We start from the raw sequence: 17,105 nt of genomic DNA, 5'->3' as shown, positions 1-17,105 counted from the left end.
TGCATTTATTCTGTTCCTTTTTCAATCTATTTTGTACTAACATGGCACTGATGGCAGACTACTTCACTAACGTAGCCTATCAATAATCTGATAAGGCTCTTCTTTCAATATCTTCTGTTAGAAGATAGTTCTAACAGTTGAGGCTTATCTTCAGACAAAAGAAAAAGATAGGCAATCAGGGTACAGGATACAATTGTCGTTTTTTATCAAAAAAGTGGAAATATAAAACATTCCGGGATTTGTAGGATTGTAATGATATTTCATTACAGAAAAATAATATTAGTTCTTTCGATATCATTTTATACAGTTTAATACAGTTTTATTTTTCAGAATCTAGTTTATTAGAATTAATTGCATCAAATCTATTTGAAACCAAGCTTCTTGAGAAGCATACCTATGCACACCTCAGATTAGGTCACTTGTCATGGAAACCACATTCAAGGGCTCATAACGATTCCCCGGTCAGCTGACTCCGGTGAAGACAAAAAAAGTAACAAAGTAACTTCTTGAGTATTTGTAAAAATACAACTATTTGTTCTCACGTAAATTTTTGGAGGGATCTCACACATTGAGGAAAAATACAATAAGAAAAAAGTTGTTCACTTTCAAACAGCTTTACTACACTAATCTAAATATGTTACAAAAATCAGTTATTTTTCTCCTCGATGGCTCTTGGAGTACCAACACTTGATGAATCCAACATGGTAGGCTGTTGTAAATGCTCTGGGATTCTTTCCAGTGAAACCTAGAAAGTAATTAACAAAAATTCAGTAAAATAAGTAAAATTGTAACAAGGAAGTGAACAATATTGAAGAATGTTGGCCAAGTTTTTAAATTTGTTTACTATTTTTAGGCAAGAATTTATTTTGAAAAAATGTTAATTTATCGACGAAATATCTAAAAATAACTCTAAAGGTAGGCGCACACAGATCGTCATCGGACGGACGGCACGCATCGGACGATTAGATTTGATACATTTTTTTCAATTGGAGTGCGCATACCTATACGATGCGGATTAGATTTGATGCATTGTTTTCAATTGGAGTGCACATACCTATCCGCATCGTATATGTATGCGCACTCCAATTGAAAACAATGTATCAAATCTAATCGTCCGATGAGTTCCGTCCGTCCGATGACGATCTGTGTGTGCCTACCTCAAGGGGCGGTTTCCGAGATCGGGATTTAGTAAAGTTCTAGACAGCTGGAATCGGAAAATTGGCTTTCCGAAATGGGACGTAATCACAGTCTACGTTTAAATTGAATTTCGAAAAACTGGAAAATTTAACATAAAATTAAATTATGAGAAAATATTGTGAAGTTTCAGCTGTTTTGAATTATTTAGAAATGAGAAAATAAAGATTATCATAAAAACTGCGACTACGCCCCGTTTAGGAAAGCCAATTTTCTGACTCCAGTTGTTCAAAGTCTAGAACTTGGCTAAATCCCGAGCTCGGAAACCGGCCCTTATGCCCGGTTGTAGAGTCGCTACATAAAGTCACCCATAGTTAACAGAGCCATTAGTTAACAACTCACCCATAAATAGATGTTCGTTGCAGAGTCGTTTGCCAGACCCCTGTTAGCTATGGCTCTGATAAGGCACACACTGCTGCTACCACTTTTTGCATGGTATGCTTCTATTCAACTAATGTATTGGCAACGGAGAGAGAATCTCTGTGAACAGTTCTTCCAAACCTCCAGTCGGATGACGTCACAATATGGCGCTTGTTTATCACAAAACTGCTGTCTGCTTATTGAGTTGTTTATGCTTGGAGGTTACGAATCAAGATCGTAAACTGCAGACTAATTTGTAATTATTTTCAGTTTGATTTTTTTTAGTTTTATTTCAATTTGATTTTTTGATAGCTAAATGAATGAATCCAGTTAAATAAAATTAGAGGTGAAAGTAAAATAAGTGACTGGTGTATTTATTATTGTATAATATTAATAAAAAAAATTTTTTTGACCAGAATTATTCCATTGCCTTCTGTCATTTTGATATATTATCTTGGAAGCAAAGCAGCCAGTTTACAAGATATATTTCAAATGACTCTGCATACAATCCTTATTATTAAAATTAATTAATAATAATTGATTATTTAAATTAAGTATTGAAAATTGTATGACATCTTCGTCCAAGCTACTCGAATAGTCAATGATATTTTATTCAGTTTATTTACACTTTGGCTACAGTTTCAAATAGTTAACGTTATTATAATGTATTCAACTATCATGCATGATCATTTTCGTCTGTCTTTTAGAACATGCAAAAAAGACAACATAACCCTAAAATACACTTGGCGCGAAAGTATAGTGAATTTATAAGCACGATTTTGGGCATTTAAATTAAGAGCACATTGGTAGCCTCAGATGACGTAATCTGCCTGTAGGGTTTTCGTCTCTGCAACGGAAAAACCTGTTTGTTGGCAGGCTGTTACCTATCGGCTGAGCAATAGGTAACAGAACGCCTCTGCAACGAAATTGGCCTGTTAAATATTTAAGTCCGCGCTGTTAACTATGGGCGACGTTATTTGTCGACTCTGCAACCGGGCATTAGTGCTAACAAAATTTCTAGAAGTGCCGAAAACAGATAGACATAAAAACTGGACTTACCCTGGTGACTTTCATAGCTACACCTTCCGGTAAATTCCTCTGTATATACTCTAGAAAGGTGTCAGCTGTGGATCCAGTCATCCTCAAAAACTGCATGAACTTGTAGTACGTTCTGTATTCATACTGTACCATGTACTTCTTTTTCACGTGAATTGATTTCAGCAACGAATACCGTTCTTTGTGAGATTTTTCAGGAGCCCAGCTGAAAAATATAAATCAAATCTATTAATGATCGGAATAGATCTAATATTATAGAATTGTGAAAAGGAGTTGAAATTGATAGGTAATTTTAAATTCTGTAATACATTCGTGATACAGTTGATATCAATATTATATAAATATTAAATATAAGAGGCAAGTAGATAAATATGAGTGGTTATGAAAACCACAGTGAATTTTGGTGGTACATTTTGGTAGACTGATACCGGAACAATCGTGTTTTCAAATCGCGCCGAGCTTATGGATTTTAGATCATTAAATCACCTTATCTCAATCCTCGTTAATCAATGAATACTTCTGTTGGGATCATCTAGTGAATAAACTCTTTGTTCAACAGAAATGAATGATAAATCATAAATGCATAATATAAAACTTTTGTGACAGAAGTAGCCTAAAAAATCAAATGTTCAATTCAATTATATTTGGAGCAAAAAAAAGTGGGAAAAAGCTTTAAAAATTTAAAAATAATTTTAGGTGAAGACAAAATGACTTTCGGGAGAAGCTATTGAAAAATTGAAATTAAAATCCTTCTCGTTTCCATTCTGTTAATGGATGAAACTGAATAAATGAGATAAAAAGCGACTAGATCCTTACCATTTGCCTATCTCTATCCCAAGATGGCCTGCAGCTGAAGTAGCAAATTGAGTGTAGCTCTTGAGAACAGCATTATCGTTGCCTCTCACTTCAATTTCAACCATCTTGTAAAGTTTGTCAGGTTCAGCTGTCTCTTCATTCTGGAAAAGTATAACAATGTTTAGATTATGAATGACTTGAGGAAATGGAAAGGTTTCAAATTGATGAATGAATATACTAAGTGAACGTAGTAACGTGACTAAGTAAACAGATCTGTGGTAGATATGTGATAAGATGTGTGGTAGCATAGCCACTTCTAATGTATTAGAGGTGGTTATGGTGGTAGTCGTTTCCAGACTGATATACTAACTAGGACCATTCAATAATAATTTATAATTTTCATTGCGTATGACATAGTGATAAGACGGAGAATTGTTTTCTGTAGAAGGATTCGCCCTCACCATCACATGACCCCAGAATACCATTAATATGGATGTGGACATATTACTAAGGACATATCGACTAGGTACCATGATACACTGGAACTAAGTAGCTGGTAGGCATATGATTCTCAAGTTTCCCCATCGACAGTCCAGTATCTTATCTATTTCTATCAAGAAGATAGAACACTATGGTATTCAAATATGCACTCTGAAAACATAATCATCCAAGGAATTTAATCATTCAAGGAATAGTAGAGATGTATTTCTCAAAGCAACGAAGAGGGTGGGGGAATTTCTTTGTTTATCCATTAAAGCTGTATTCCTGCAAATATCCAAAGTCTTGATGGTTAGCCAGGTGTTCCCGGATAGATCGCGTCAAAAATAAAAACTTTATACTTGAGAATCAAGATGGCGTGGCATCACAGTCCCTCAAAGCTATCCCCAAGGAAATCACTGATACTGTAATAGCTTCTTTCAATCAGCCACCTTGACAGCCTCTTCTTTAACACACCAATAGGAAGATCCCTCACCGAGCCCGGCAGCAGGCTGAACATTTCAAGTGCCAACACTGGGAAAGAGTCCTTCACTTTTGACAACCTACAGCGTGGAATCTCCAATTGTAGCCTTCCGCGGGTACCTACCGTATGAATGCACCTGACACCTACTCATCATGTTAGCCCTGTTTATCTTCACTGTAATAAGTGAGGCCAGTATGTACAGCCCGAAGGCGGTGTGCACTTTCAGGCGTCTGAAGATGGGTTGCCAATGGACAATGAAGTCACTGTAGGTGGATCCGCAGTGCCTTCTTTTGAAGAAGCAGGATGTCATTGGAATGGCCCCAAACAAGAGCTCCATGCAGCACATGACTGCCAAACACCGCATGATACATCATTAGAAGTCTCTTGAGACTCAGGAGGCTTCTCAGCTTTCTGAACAGGTACATTACTCTAGACAGCTTGAAGGAGGAGATAATTAAAAATGTCAACGTAATAGTAAAACATAATGGCCCATATGAATAAAACCAGAGAAAATGCTCATGAGCAAGAGCATGGAGCATAAGGTTTTGCTCATGAGCAAAAGGTAGAAGCAAAAGCATTTGCTCATTTTTATATGAATAAGCTTTACCTTAAACTCTTACCTTATGCTCCTGAACTTTTGACCAAATGCTCACGTATTTTAGAGATTTTTCATCAGCTGATTCGCTTTTGTAGCCTTACTTTGTTTTTATAGCTCACGGAAGCGCTAAATATGCAAATAGGGTGCACCGCTTGTGTTTGCGTCGTCTGCTCTGTTTTCTATTTATGAATAGAGTTTTAGGTTAGTTGAGTTTAGAATTTTGAAATAATAGCGTGAAAAAATGTCATCTCTATAATAATCTTCAGCATATTCTTATAATATCAATAGCCTTCTTATAATCGTCCACACTCTCGTCTTCTTAAATGCCTATCTCCTATTTTGTGATGACTATCTTTTGTATTGACTATCTTCTTTTGTAGGGATAATGGTGATATATATCATGGTTGAATCTAATTGACTATCTTTTGTATTTCTTCTTTTGTAGGGATAATGGTGATATATATCATGGTTGAATCTAATAAGAGTTTTATAGTTCTCAACTATTGGTTGTGAACGTATCTGGTATAGTTTCCTCTTCCTCATACGGATTAGTTGAGCCATTTTACTATGGGCAAAAGGTGATAAGCTGCTCAAGACTAGACTCACCTTTTTTGAAGCATTTGCTTCAAAAGTTGAGCAAATGCTCTAGTTTATTCATACAATTTTGAGCAAAAGCTTTTACTTTTGAGCAAATGCTCAAACTATTTTTTTGATGAGCATGAGCAAAAGGTTTTGCTCACGTTTATTCATAGAAAATGAAGCAAATGCTCCATATTTTAGAAGTATAAGCAAGCTCAACTTTATTCATATGGCCCATTGTTTGGTCATTATAATAGGTCATTGCCCCATATTTTCGACCTACATTCGGTAACTTATATGAGAAAAATTATTTGATGAATTATGACGGTTGGATCTGACAGGATCTTAGCTACATACAAAAACGTTTTCAAGGTACCTTCAAAACGCATTGGCTACATACCTTGTTTTCTTCCGATGGTTGAACGGATATAGTTGAACAACAGCTTGATGTATGGATGGCCGCCCTAGCTAAGCAGGAGCTCCCAGTATTCAATGTACTTCGTCCCAGAAATGGTTCGATTCTATAAAGGGTTACTATTTGAGTTTGCAGAGCTGCATTATTCCAAATTTTTGACTGGTATAACGCCTGAAAAAATAAAATTATCATTATTTAAGTAATTTTTTTCTTTGTTTGTATGCTGTATGGGATTGTAGTATGGAGAGTTACAAGCTTCTTACACATCGAACCGCTTCTCAGGGTACAGAAGCTGATCATGAGGGTCATCAACCAGAAGCCACCACGCTATGCATCGGACCAGCTTTTCAATGAGTTTGACGTGATGGATCCAAGACAGCTTAACTCCAAAGAGATACCATGCAGATTACATAAGAATCCAACAACATTTTAAACTAGAAACCACAACCACAACACTAGATACACAAATCTTCTCATCACCAATGTTGCAAGGAAGGCACTGTACCAAAGACATTTCAATCATTTAGCACCAAAATTATATAATCTACTTCCTGAAAAACTTAAACAGATTAATCATCCTAGACAGTTCAAAACAATAGTAAACAATTGGTTGATGAGCAAAGGAAAAACTCATAATTTTAACCAAACACCTAATGACTTACTAAACACTTACTAATTCACAAAAAACAAACAAAACCTACTGTAGAACATGGTACGCCATAGTGGAGTAGGCTAATTTCCACACATTATAATAAATTTCTGAAACTAACTACTGTATCTAATTGTAAAACTATCTCATATGTAGTAGTTTTTTTAACATTAATTTATTTGTTTGTAGAATACTGAAGTATAGCTTATATTAATGCTCATTGCTTTGTTTGTAGAATAGGTACTGAAGTTGACGTATATTAAGGCTTGTATTGCATTAGACCACCAGTGAGTCGCCAAGTGCCTGTCCATGGCCATTAGTTCGTATTGCGCTTATAATCACACTAATAGTGTTGGCAAATAGGGTCTAGAACCAGATTCTGGCAGGAGGCTGGTGCATCACTAGCTTGCCAGACCAGCAATCATCTGGCAAGAGGCTGGTGCATCACTAGTTTACCAGACCAGCCATCAATCTTGAGGTCTGATCTTGCATTGGGCTTCAACTATATGTGCGTCTTACGCGCTGAGATTATTTTGAGCGTCGTCAAAAAATGCGTGGACTCTTATGGAAAGCGTTTATTTCGCTCTTATAGTTTAAACTTAACTCCATAAAAATATATTCGGCTAACGAGCTAAACAAAATATAGCGCATCTGAGACGTCCGTAAAGTTGAGGCGTTTATTTCGCTCTTATAGATTAAACTTAACTCCATAATAATACATTCGGCTAACGAGCTAAACAAAATACAGCGCCTCTGAGACGTCCGTAAAGTTGAGGCCTTGTACTGCAATAAGGTTAGCCACTAACGGAAAATTGCAACTAACAAACAATGCTATGTAAAATCTGACCTGCAGAAGCTACTGCATCGGAATTGAAGTTCAGATTTTTAACGTGAAAAATTACATTACTGGATGTAGCCTGGACGCAGATTGGCATAAAAAACCCCGCTGTATGGAGTATGGGTAAATAGACAAGATTTATTTGTTCGACTGTCATTTTAAACGATCACATTCATGTATCTTAGTCGGTAGTGACGTTGATACAATAGAAAAATAAACTCAGTTTCAAACTGATTCTTACCAAGAAACAACAAAAAATACATACCTTGCACAAATTAAGAGTTTTTAACATGGTTTTTCAATTGCGATTTGCGATCAAGCCGACTGTGATCTGGGTAGAAAACTTCAGGTGAACAAGTTAATAAAGCTAGGTGTCTGGAAATTATAAAATTAGCACTTGTCTTAGCATTATTCTATCTTCTTTTGTAGGGATAATGGTGATATATATCATGGTTGAATCTAATTGACTATCTTTTGTATTGACTATCTTCTTTTGTAGGGATAATGGTGATATATATCATGGTTGAATCTAATAAGAGTTTTATAGTTCTCAACTATTGGTTGTGAACGTATCTGGTATAGTTTCCTCTTCCTCATACGGATTAGTTGAGCCATTTTACTATGGGCAAAAGGTGATAAGCTGCTCAAGACTAGACTCACCTTTTTTGAAGCATTTGCTTCAAAAGTTGAGCAAATGCTCTAGTTTATTCATACAATTTTGAGCAAAAGCTTTTACTTTTGAGCAAATGCTCAAACTATTTTTTTGATGAACATGAGCAAAAGGTTTTGCTCACGTTTATTCATAGGAAATGAAGCAAATGCTCCATATTTTAGAAGTATAAGCAAGCTCAACTTTATTCATATGGCCCATTGTTTGGTCATTATAATAGGTCATTGCCCCATATTTTCGACCTACATTCGGTAACTTATATGAGAAAAATTATTTGATGAATTATGACGGTTGGATCTGACAGGATCTTAGCTACATACAAAAACGTTTTCAAGGTACCTTCAAAACGCATTGGCTACATACCTTGTTTTCTTCCGATGGTTGAACGGATATAGTTGAACAACAGCTTGATGTATGGATGGCCGCCCTAGCTAAGCAGGAGCTCCCAGTATTCAATGTACTTCGTCCCAGAAATGGTTCGATTCTATAAAGGGTTACTATTTGAGTTTGCAGAGCTGCATTATTCCAAATTTTTGACTGGTATAACGCCTGAAAAAATAAAATTATCATTATTTAAGTAATTTTTTTCTTTGTTTGTATGCTGTATGGGATTGTAGTATGGAGAGTTACAAGCTTCTTACACATCGAACCGCTTCTCAGGGTACAGAAGCTGATCATGAGGGTCATCAACCAGAAGCCACCACGCTATGCATCGGACCAGCTTTTCAATGAGTTTGACGTGATGGATCCAAGACAGCTTAACTCCAAAGAGATACCATGCAGATTACATAAGAATCCAACAACATTTTAAACTAGAAACCACAACCACAACACTAGATACACGAATCTTCTTATCACCAATGTTGCAAGGAAGGCACTGTACCAAAGACATTTCAATCATTTAGCACCAAAATTATATAATCTACTTCCTGAAAAACTTAAACAGATTAATCATCCTAGACAGTTCAAAACAATAGTAAACAATTGGTTGATGAGCAAAGGAAAAACTCATAATTTTAACCAAACACCTAATGACTTACTAAACACTTACTAATTCACAAAAAACAAACAAAACCTACTGTAGAACATGGTACGCCATAGTGGAGTAGGCTAATTTCCACACAGAAAACACATTATAATAAATTTCTGATACTAACTACTGTATCTAATTGTAAAACTATCTCATATTTTCAGTAATTGATGTAGTAGTTTTTTTAACATTAATTTATTTGTTTGTAGAATACCGAAGTATAGCTTATATTAATGCTCATTGCTTTGTTTGTAGAATAGGTACTGAAGTTGACGTATATTAAGGCTTGTATTGCATTAGACCACCAGTGAGTCGCCAAGTGCCCGTCCATGGCCATTAGTTCGTATTGCGCTTATAATCACACTAATAGTGTTGGCAAATAGGGTCTAGAACCAGATTCTGGCAGGAGGCTGGTGCATCACTAGCTTGCCAGACCAGCAATCATCTGGCAAGAGGCTGGTGCATCACTAGTTTACCAGACCAGCCATCAATCTTGAGGTCTGATCTTGCATTGGGCTTCAACTATATGTGCGTCTTACGCGCTGAGATTATTTTGAGCGTCGTCAAAAAATGCGTGGACTCTCATGGAAAGCGTTTATTTCGCTCTTATAGTTTAAACTTAACTCCATAAAAATATATTCGGCTAACGAGCTAAACAAAAAATATTTAAATTTAGGTTATGGTATGGTTATGCTGAGTATTTAACTTTTTACTCACCAGAGAACAGCACCAAAACAAAAGTCTCAACTCATCAGCTGAGCAGCTGAGATTACGTTGACGCCAAAGAATTTTATGCTATTAGGTTGAAGGTTATGTTTGTATAAAAAGTACAAAAGATCTAAATGTTATTGTCTTTCATTAATTACATTGGTTATGAATTCTGATTCTTCATCTGACGAGGAATATGATCCTAAATTATTAGCTTCAGTAGATAAAAGTCTTCTAAAGGACTCATTATTTGTAAATGACGTGTCAAGTGCTAACGGGGAGTGTAAATTGAATCAACATTCAATTCGAGAAGAACTAAAAGGTGATGATCAATTTACAAACACCGGAATAAGTGAAGGAGTGAAGACCTTCTTATCGAAACAATTATCGGATTATTTGGAGAAAAAAGTTTCAGAGAAATGTGTTAAAAAGACTGATTCCAAAATCGACAAAACTGCTGGATTCTCAGGTGGTGTTCTTTTATTTTCTAATTCTGTTGATTATATTGATTTAGAACAAGACAGTTCTTTGTTGTAAAGTACAAAAAACCTATATTAGCCGAAAGTAAAGCTGAGGATTCTAAAAAGAAGTGTAATTCTGTTGCCGTTTCTCCAGAGTGGGTGTTGTCAGGTTCTGATACCATATCTTGGAGTAAGAAACGTAAAGGAGCTAGAGGAAAAGTTATCAAATTAAAAGTTGATAAAAAGCTGAAGAACGGTGGGTTAGAATGCCAAGTTGTTGAAGATTTTTGAAGCAGATTCTAGTATTTTGCTATTCATATCAATTGACCAATAATAACCATTTTTATATTTAAGATTTGCCTAAATTTACATAACTGAACTTTTCATATCACTAATGACACTCATTCAATATGAACGAAAATGATAACGTTGACCAATCTGATTTGAAGGGAGGAACGTTTTGGAAGAAACATACCAAAGCAGTACCCGGACGTCCAAGTCCTCAGAAAGAAGTAAAAAATGTAGCTCATCACAATTCTGCTCCGGCGTCTTCATTTAAGGACTTTCAAGAGAGTGTTCGCGATGCGTGGGAAATAGAAGATGACGATGAATTTGGTGTTGCTGATGTTAAAATTTCGAAACAAGTTGCCAAATCGGCGGCATTGAGTGTTTTGAACAGTCATCGTAATCAAGGTGGTGCTAAACCGGGTGAAAAAGCTGGTGCTTCCGCTACTAATTCAAAAAGTGCACGCGGACAGCCTCAAATTCATGTTAAACCTGTTCTTCTGCCTCCTATTCAGCCGTCCTCTACAAGAACAGTATCTACTAGTGAGAGTAACCAGGGCAAGGTTGCTAAATTTCAAACCCTCATTGATTCACCATTACTGAACCTCGATGAACTAAGGCAGCTAAGTTGGTCTGGAGTTCCTGTTGAAATACGACCCAATACATGGAGGTTATTGGCAGGCTACCTACCCGCCAGTCTAGAAAGACGACTACAAGCTTTGGAACGAAAACGACTAGATTACTGGAATCTTGTTAACCAGTATTACGACATAAAGGAACGCGACGAAACACACCAAGACACCTACCGACAGATACACATCGATATACCACGCATGAGTCCGCTCATTGCGTTGTTTCAACAGAAAGCTGTCCAAGAAATGTTTGAACGAATACTTTTCATCTGGGCAATCAGACATCCAGCCTCTGGTTATGTACAGGGCATCAACGATCTTGTCACTCCTTTTTTCATTGTTTTCCTACAAGAAGTTTTATCGCCTGGTGACAACATGGATAGTATAGAAATAAGTTCTCTTGTGGAGGAGAAAGTCAAAAGTATTGAGGCTGATACATTTTGGTGCCTTTCCAAGTTTCTAGACGGCATTCAAGATAATTATATCTTTGCTCAGTTGGGGATCCAACAGAAAGTGAATCAACTGAAAGATCTCATACAGAGGATCGATGGATCACTACATAAACACCTACAAAAGCATGATATCGACTATCTGCAGTTCTCGTTTCGTTGGATGAACAACCTACTAACCCGTGAATTACCATTGAGGTGTTCGATACGTCTATGGGACACGTATTTAGCTGAAGCCGATTCGTACGCTTCGCTGCATAAATACGTGTGCGCCGCGTTCCTCCTGAACTGGCGCCAGCAGCTTTTAAATGAAAAAGACTTCCAGGGCCTGATGCTACTTCTACAAAACCTGCCGACCCAGCACTGGACTGACAGCGACATTGGCATGCTGGTCGCTGAGGCGTACCGGCTCAAATTCACATTTGCCGATGCGCCCAACCATTTGCAAACCGGCGAAATTAGTTGACGACCAACTGTTGAAACTGATCAGCAAGTGCCCTGAACAGGTAACTTTTCTTATTATTGGTTCTTACATAATCCTACATTTCTGACAGAATTAATGTAAAAGTATGTCATAATAAATCGATAAGCCAACCCAATCAGTCATTGGTCGTTTTCACACTGATATCTCGCCGACACGACACTACGGCTCAACTCACACTTACGCGACTCAGGTCGAGAAGAAACTCGACTCTAGTCGAGAGCATGTGTTTTCAAATGGTGACAGTCGCGGAGACTAGAGTCGACTGGTCTGAGTGTCACCATTTGGAAACACATGCTCTCGACTAGAGTCGAGTCTCTTCTCGACCTGAGTCGCGTAAGTGTGAGATACATATATATTGGTTTTCATACTAGCAGTTCTGTGAACAGTAGACCTCGCGCAGTTATAAACCACAGACAGCCCATCATAGTAAATTCTGTCCCATAGGCTCATCTCATACTTACGCGACTCAGGTCGAGAAGAGACTCGACTCTAGTCGAGAGCATGTGTTTTCAAATGGTGACAGTCGCGGAGACTAGAGTCGACAGGTCTGAGTGTCACCATTTGGAAACACATGGTCTCGACTAGAGTCAAGTCTCTTCTCGACCTGAGTCGCGTAAGTGTGAGTTGAGCCTACAGGACAGAATTTACTATGATGGGCAATATTAGAGAAGTCTATACGAGGTCTACTGTTCACTGAACTACAAGTATGAAAACCAATATCTATCATACCAAACTAGTAGTTGCATGGGCTTCGTTAGGTTGATAGAGCATTTCATAAAATGTTACAGTTGAATGAAAACATTGACAGTTACAAAGCATGCGTTAACAACACAAAACGATAGTAATGGTACTGCCTAAATAAACAAATACCATTTATGAATAGCGGATACTAATGGACTTACCCAGGAATGGATGATTTTTTCTAACACATTTTATCGAGGATTCAGTGTTATTCTATAGTCTGTATATTGAAATATTATTGAACATGGATATTATGGAATTTAAAAATGAAAATGGAACTTTATTCAGCCTTTTAAAAAATACAACAATTAATAAAATAAAAATATCAGAATTATACTTACAGCAATTGTATTATATAGACGCTGCCAGTTTGAAATTCTTCCAAATGCGCATTTTATATTATAGTATGGGTTGCACAATAAAATAAATTAAAAAGATTAGCTGCGGCGATTGCGGTACAATTATAAAAAATAATAATCAAGAAACACTTTAAAGAGAATTAAGAAGGCTATTATTTGACATTAGTTGAAGTAATTGAGCAGAAATTTGAAGCTCAAAAGAAAAAAGACAATTGAGAAAGCATAAAACAATTTACAATACATTTGAATTCCTCGTAATAAAATGAAATACAATGAGAAAATCCAATTGTAGATTGAGTATCTTGTAAAATTAATAAGTCAATTTAAAAGTTAGGGAAAATTAATATTGATTTTCACCAACTTTCAAATTTAATCTTCTTGTTATTGACCACTCATCTCTCATCATCTCATTACCCACGCACTCGCACAAGTCTAAAAGCTTATATAGTAATGTGGGCATCACCCGCAGCAAAAAAAAAAAAATAGGTGTAGAGTGTAATCAAAGGGTGATTCTTATTTAAAGAATTAAAATAAAAGAAAGAGCTGTAATAAAAAACGTTTTATTTAGGTACATCATTTTATTATGTAAATTAACTTAAACGTTATTATGTAAATAAAACCAAACATTATTTGAAAGCAGTAAATTAAATTTCGATCTTGACTAATTTTAATTCAAAGATGTAGGCCTATCTGGAAACGCTTCACAAAAAATATTGATGTTTCTTTATTGCATAATCATTTATGAATAAAATCAGTTTTGAATCAATACAATGCACAAAAATCCAAATCGTGGAGTGAGGATTCTATTTAAAAAATTCATGCCAATTTTATAATCCTTAATATTTAGGATTTTTCAAAAAAAAATATTTTATTCACTTATAATGCACCTAATAAGTAACCATAGAATAAGTATAAAGGAATAAATACTGAAGCATCCTTTCTATTTGGTAAAAAATATAGTAAAATGAAAACCCTTGAAATAATACTTCACTTAATTCAAAAAGATTAATTTTTGATAATATTGATTATAAAGATAGGAAATAATGACTGCACTAGCTTTTAAAATAACATTTCACTATCCTTGAAATAACATTTCACTTCAAAAAGAATTATTTTTGATAATTGATTATAACGATAGGAAATTATGACTTAAATAGCTTTTAAAATAATATTTCACTATCCTTGAAATAATATTTCACTTCAAAAAGAATTATTTTTGATAATTGATTATAAAGATAGGAAATGATGACTTCACTATCATATTTCATGAAGTATTTTAATGTATGAGATTTTAAAACTTATTGGATATTGAAGTGAGAGAAAATTGACTTCACTACCGTGTTTTATAACAATAGGCCCAGTTGCACAAGCCTGTTGAATTTTAACCGCGCTTAAATGCCATGAGAACCAATCATCTCTGATTGGCTCTCGTGATATTTAATCATGATTGAAATTTAACAGGCTTTTGTTCAACCTGGCCTACGGATCTGTACTGTAAAACAATAGTAAAGACTAACGTTATTGACAAACGTTGAGCTGCTTTTACACCAAAGTTGTCATCAAAATTATTTTATACAAAAATGTTGCACATTTTTTTATAGAAAAACAAGTTACTATTCTCAAATGAAGAGGGAAAAGTTGTCAATTTTTGGCTTAGAGAGCGAAGTCGGCGTGGAACATTTTGTTGGCAACTGTCTCAGTGTTTGCCACATTGAGTGGGAAACAACAATTTTGTTTTCCACAATTTGACGACATGTTGCTGTGATTTTTAAGAAAATGGCAACACATTGCCGCAATTTATTGAAAATCTAGTTGACAACTCTAAGCAAGCTAAGCAAGTTTGGATTTTAAGACTTTGAAATGATGAAATACTTATTACTTGCTATTTCCATTCAAAATGCCTTCTGATTCCTCTTAACACTGTTCCGTGAGGTATTTTTCAATTATTGTAATTTTTACTTGCATCTTGTAATGCACGTCTTTGGTATGCAGTATACTTAACGATGGAATGTAGTTGACTAGAGTAGATGTAACTAAAACAATGAAAAATAAATTCTTTCTGTTTTAATTTCAGGCTTCCTATATTATCATTCGCTGAGAAATTCCAAACGAAGTCTGATAATAAAGCAGCGGAAAGAAAGACTCTTACAAAATAATATTAAACCCTGGATATTCGGGAAAGTGTCAAATTTTTCAAATATACATTGTACTGTATTATTGAAACTTAATGTTTAAGAAATTTTCATGTACTTGTTATTTCGATAATAGCAAAAAAATATACTTTTCATCATCACAATCATCTTTAAAATAAATATATTAGAACATATATTTATTGTTTAAAAAGAACATAAATGATGTTATATCAGTAAAAATGAAATCAAGTTTAATACTGTGCTTTGTTTTTACTATTTGAACCTCTATGATATAGGGGTAACCTGATGTTTGGTTGCTAATTCAAGATAATCGGTTAAAATTGATTATTTCGAACAGTGAGAGTCAGATCAGGAAACTAAGATTAGGGTCAGATGTTTTTACAGCCAATGTGAAGTAATTCACTTGTACATAGCAATTTGCTGACGTGGCATTGTTTTATGGCGGTGCTGCTCACTATTCTGCTGTATGCGTTTCACAAGCCTGTTCGTGTTCACCCGTTTCCTTCTTCTTCTTGTTCCTCCTCTTCCTATTCCTATTCTTCTTTTTTGGAACGAACGTTGGTTTCAATTTCACGGGTTTTGCTGTCAACAGAAAACAGAATAAACTATTATTATTGTATCACAATTTCAATTAAGATAGGAATATTATCATTATTTCCAACAGAATAATAGCATGACAATAGTACTAATCTTCAGAATCTCCGAGAAGTCAGTACAATAAGGGTATCACTCGTTCTTCAACTATCCAACAATTTATATGCATGAATCTGTTTAATAGGGCTTCCTTTCAATTTCAAGTCCATAAATATAAAAACTAGTTGGCCTCTGATCCAGGTGAAATTGAATGTCACGCTGTTGAGATGAACATCCTTAAATTGTACTTGTTTCTAATCTTGATTGTATACACTTGAGATTTTATGTAACTACAAGGCATCATCCATCCGTCAATCGTGAGGCCTACTCTTATATAAAATAATATATGAATTTGACAGCTTAAACATCTCCGGAAGCCAAATTAAACAAATTATGCAAAATATATTGTTAATAAAATCAAAGTGAAAAATCTCTATGGCGTATGACGTTTCGGGTATATCTATATAAAAACAGGTGCACATTACTTGAAATTTAAGCCTAGTTTATACGATGCCAATTAGCGAGACAATTATCATAAGGCAACTGACTAGCATGAAATTATTGTCTTCGTATAAACACTTCAGGCCAATTGTCTTGCCAACTGTCCGGGAGTAGACTATGGACAGTCAATTGGGCCCAGCGAGCCCCCCACCACTCGGAATCTCAGTTGTCGCAACAATTCGCGCCATGTGGACGGTGTAGGCCAGTAGCGCTGTCTTGGTTTTGCCAGTTCAGCTGTTTAGTCACAACAGATGACGAGAACTCGTACATGTTTAGCTGTCAACTGACGTGTCAATAGTTGGCCGCGTATAAACATCTTCTCGTTTAACTGGCCTGGCCTCCGACAATCCGCAACTACGTGATGACAATTGTCCAAAGACAACTGTCTCGCCAATTGGCATCGTATAGACTAGGCTTTAGGACATTATTTATAATGCAGGACCTCACGAATACTCTTATTCCTGAATAGACCGACTATTACATTTTTATGAAACAATTATCATTGTTGTATGGATATTTTGTAGTAAGCAGTTTCTTTTGGAACAAGGCCTCCT

General features: G+C 35.7%; 3 protein-coding genes across 10 annotated transcripts in view; 1 reads left to right on the top strand and 2 right to left on the bottom strand.

Moving 5' to 3' along the window:
* Positions 1-598: 598 nt before the first annotated feature.
* LOC111063176 (28S ribosomal protein S10, mitochondrial) lies at positions 599-7,907 on the bottom strand. Its single transcript, XM_039433120.1, has 5 exons — positions 7,711-7,907; positions 5,944-6,129; positions 3,427-3,566; positions 2,614-2,815; positions 599-745 (listed from the first exon to the last, which is right to left on the bottom strand). The coding sequence occupies exons 1-5, from the start codon at positions 7,735-7,737 to the stop codon at positions 647-649; spliced, it is 654 nt and encodes a 217-aa protein (XP_039289054.1). The 5' UTR covers positions 7,738-7,907; the 3' UTR covers positions 599-646.
* Positions 7,908-9,888: 1,981 nt separating this feature from the next.
* LOC111063280 (TBC1 domain family member 22B) lies at positions 9,889-15,651 on the top strand. The gene is made up of 2 exons (XM_039433119.1): positions 9,889-12,186; positions 15,339-15,651. Exon 1 carries the CDS (start codon positions 10,725-10,727, stop codon positions 12,144-12,146), a length of 1,422 nt encoding a protein of 473 aa, XP_039289053.1. The 5' UTR covers positions 9,889-10,724; the 3' UTR covers positions 12,147-12,186; positions 15,339-15,651.
* The window catches only part of LOC111054042, a 49,707-nt gene continuing 46,410 nt past the window's right edge, over positions 13,809-17,105 (bottom strand). For 7 of the 8 annotated variants that reach the window (XM_039433112.1, XM_039433111.1, XM_039433114.1 and 4 more), the window contains exon 15: positions 14,522-15,999. In XM_039433112.1, the coding sequence (XP_039289046.1) occupies positions 15,872-15,999 (128 nt within the window). In that variant the 3' untranslated portion in view covers positions 14,522-15,871. Of the gene's footprint in view, positions 16,000-17,105 lie in introns of all 8 variants that reach the window. The other variant, XM_039433110.1, reaches the window with a different exon arrangement.

The sequence above is a fragment of the Nilaparvata lugens genome, chromosome 7 (assembly GCF_014356525.2).
Source record: "Nilaparvata lugens isolate BPH chromosome 7, ASM1435652v1, whole genome shotgun sequence".
NCBI classification, from domain to species: Eukaryota; Metazoa; Arthropoda; class Insecta; order Hemiptera; family Delphacidae; genus Nilaparvata; species Nilaparvata lugens.
The sequence above is the reverse complement of the archived record's forward strand: the minus strand, read 5'-3'. Positions and strand labels throughout refer to the sequence as shown.